The sequence below is a fragment of the Austrofundulus limnaeus genome, unplaced genomic scaffold (genome assembly GCF_001266775.1).
Source record: "Austrofundulus limnaeus strain Quisiro unplaced genomic scaffold, Austrofundulus_limnaeus-1.0 Scaffold204, whole genome shotgun sequence".
Lineage (NCBI taxonomy): Eukaryota > Metazoa > Chordata > Actinopteri > Cyprinodontiformes > Rivulidae > Austrofundulus > Austrofundulus limnaeus.
Genome location: NW_013952606.1, coordinates 410481 through 411666, shown reverse-complemented (window position 1 = coordinate 411666; position 1186 = coordinate 410481). Strand labels below are relative to the sequence as shown.

Genomic DNA, 1186 nt, shown 5'->3' with positions numbered 1-1186 from the left:
ATTTGATATCATCTAAAACAAACTCTCAAGGCCAGTGGGCCAAATGTGGTCCACCATTTCATTTTGTGGCCCATGAGTGCTTCAGACATGTATTATTGTCTTAAAGGAAGTTATAAACTACAGCTCCCATAATGCAACCCCGCCCCCCATACACACACAATAAAATGACACCTCTAATTCAAAAGTAAACAGAAACTTGTAAAATCTGACRTATAAAATTACAGTTTATCTGCATTTTCTCTGGATACTTTAGTGTTTATAAGAGGATGTGTTAAAACACTGTTTCTATGCAGGAAATACCAGGTAGAGCTCAGTTACTGTTTATTTGTGCTCAGCTGTAGCAAGACRAAAAAAAGTGGTTTTGTGTTCAGTTAAGTTTTTATTTACATAAATGCAGATCWGTTTGTTTTCAGACTAATCTGAGAACTCAGAATCCACACAGAATAAATGAAGGCGTTCTTTTTTACTCTTTGTTTTTGGCATCARTCTTTTCCAAACATCTGCTGTGAGCTTGTCGACTTCAGGCTGAAGTTGCTTCTAATCAGTCCCCGGCGTCCGTCTCTCTCTGTGTTCTGATGGCTGGCGTCGATCGAGCGAAGCGCTTCCTGAGCCGTTCCTCATGTGACWCTGAAGCTCTGCTGAAACAGAAGTGAGAGTGTGACCTGACAGATCTCCCACATTTGATTTTCCATCTGCGTTTGTTTCAGGCTGGAGGACTCTCCACCGCAGCCCCCGCGAAAACAGCAGTCGCCCTCCAACAACGGGACAGGTGAGGAGCTGAGGGGGCCGGGCTGGAAACAAGGGGCAGGAAATGAGTGAATATAATATCCTGTAAGGGGGCAGAGGAAATCCAGAGGACCGTGTGTGTGTGTTTGTGTGTGTGTGTGTGTGGCATTCGATTGGAGCCGAGTGMATCAGAAGTGTTTGTGGGTTATTGTAGGACACGAAGCAGTGTGCCTAACGACTAAAACGCACACTTAMAGGGTGATTTACGGTGGGCCGTTAACGAGCAAATGAACAGCAGGGTGAACAAACTCTGCATGAAAAACTGTTYGGTTTTATTATTCTAACCGTGCAGCACAGGTGTAGATGTGTTGTTTTAATTTAAATCTGTAAGCAGAAAGGAGCTGGTTGGACTGAATGTTAGATGTTTGATTTGATTTGATTTATTGATTCAACAGGAAAA

The 1186-nt window shown here is 43.0% G+C and overlaps 1 protein-coding gene across 3 annotated transcripts in view; it reads left to right on the top strand.

The window, feature by feature from the left end:
- gramd4a (GRAM domain containing 4a) overlaps positions 1 to 1186 on the top strand; it is a 38830-nt gene that overhangs the window by 28648 nt on the left and 8996 nt on the right. For all 3 annotated transcript variants that reach the window (XM_014018841.1, XM_014018840.1, XM_014018838.1), the window contains one exon: positions 708 to 769. In XM_014018841.1, coding sequence (XP_013874295.1) covers positions 708 to 769 — 62 coding nt within the window. The remainder of the gene's footprint in view (positions 1 to 707; positions 770 to 1186) is intronic.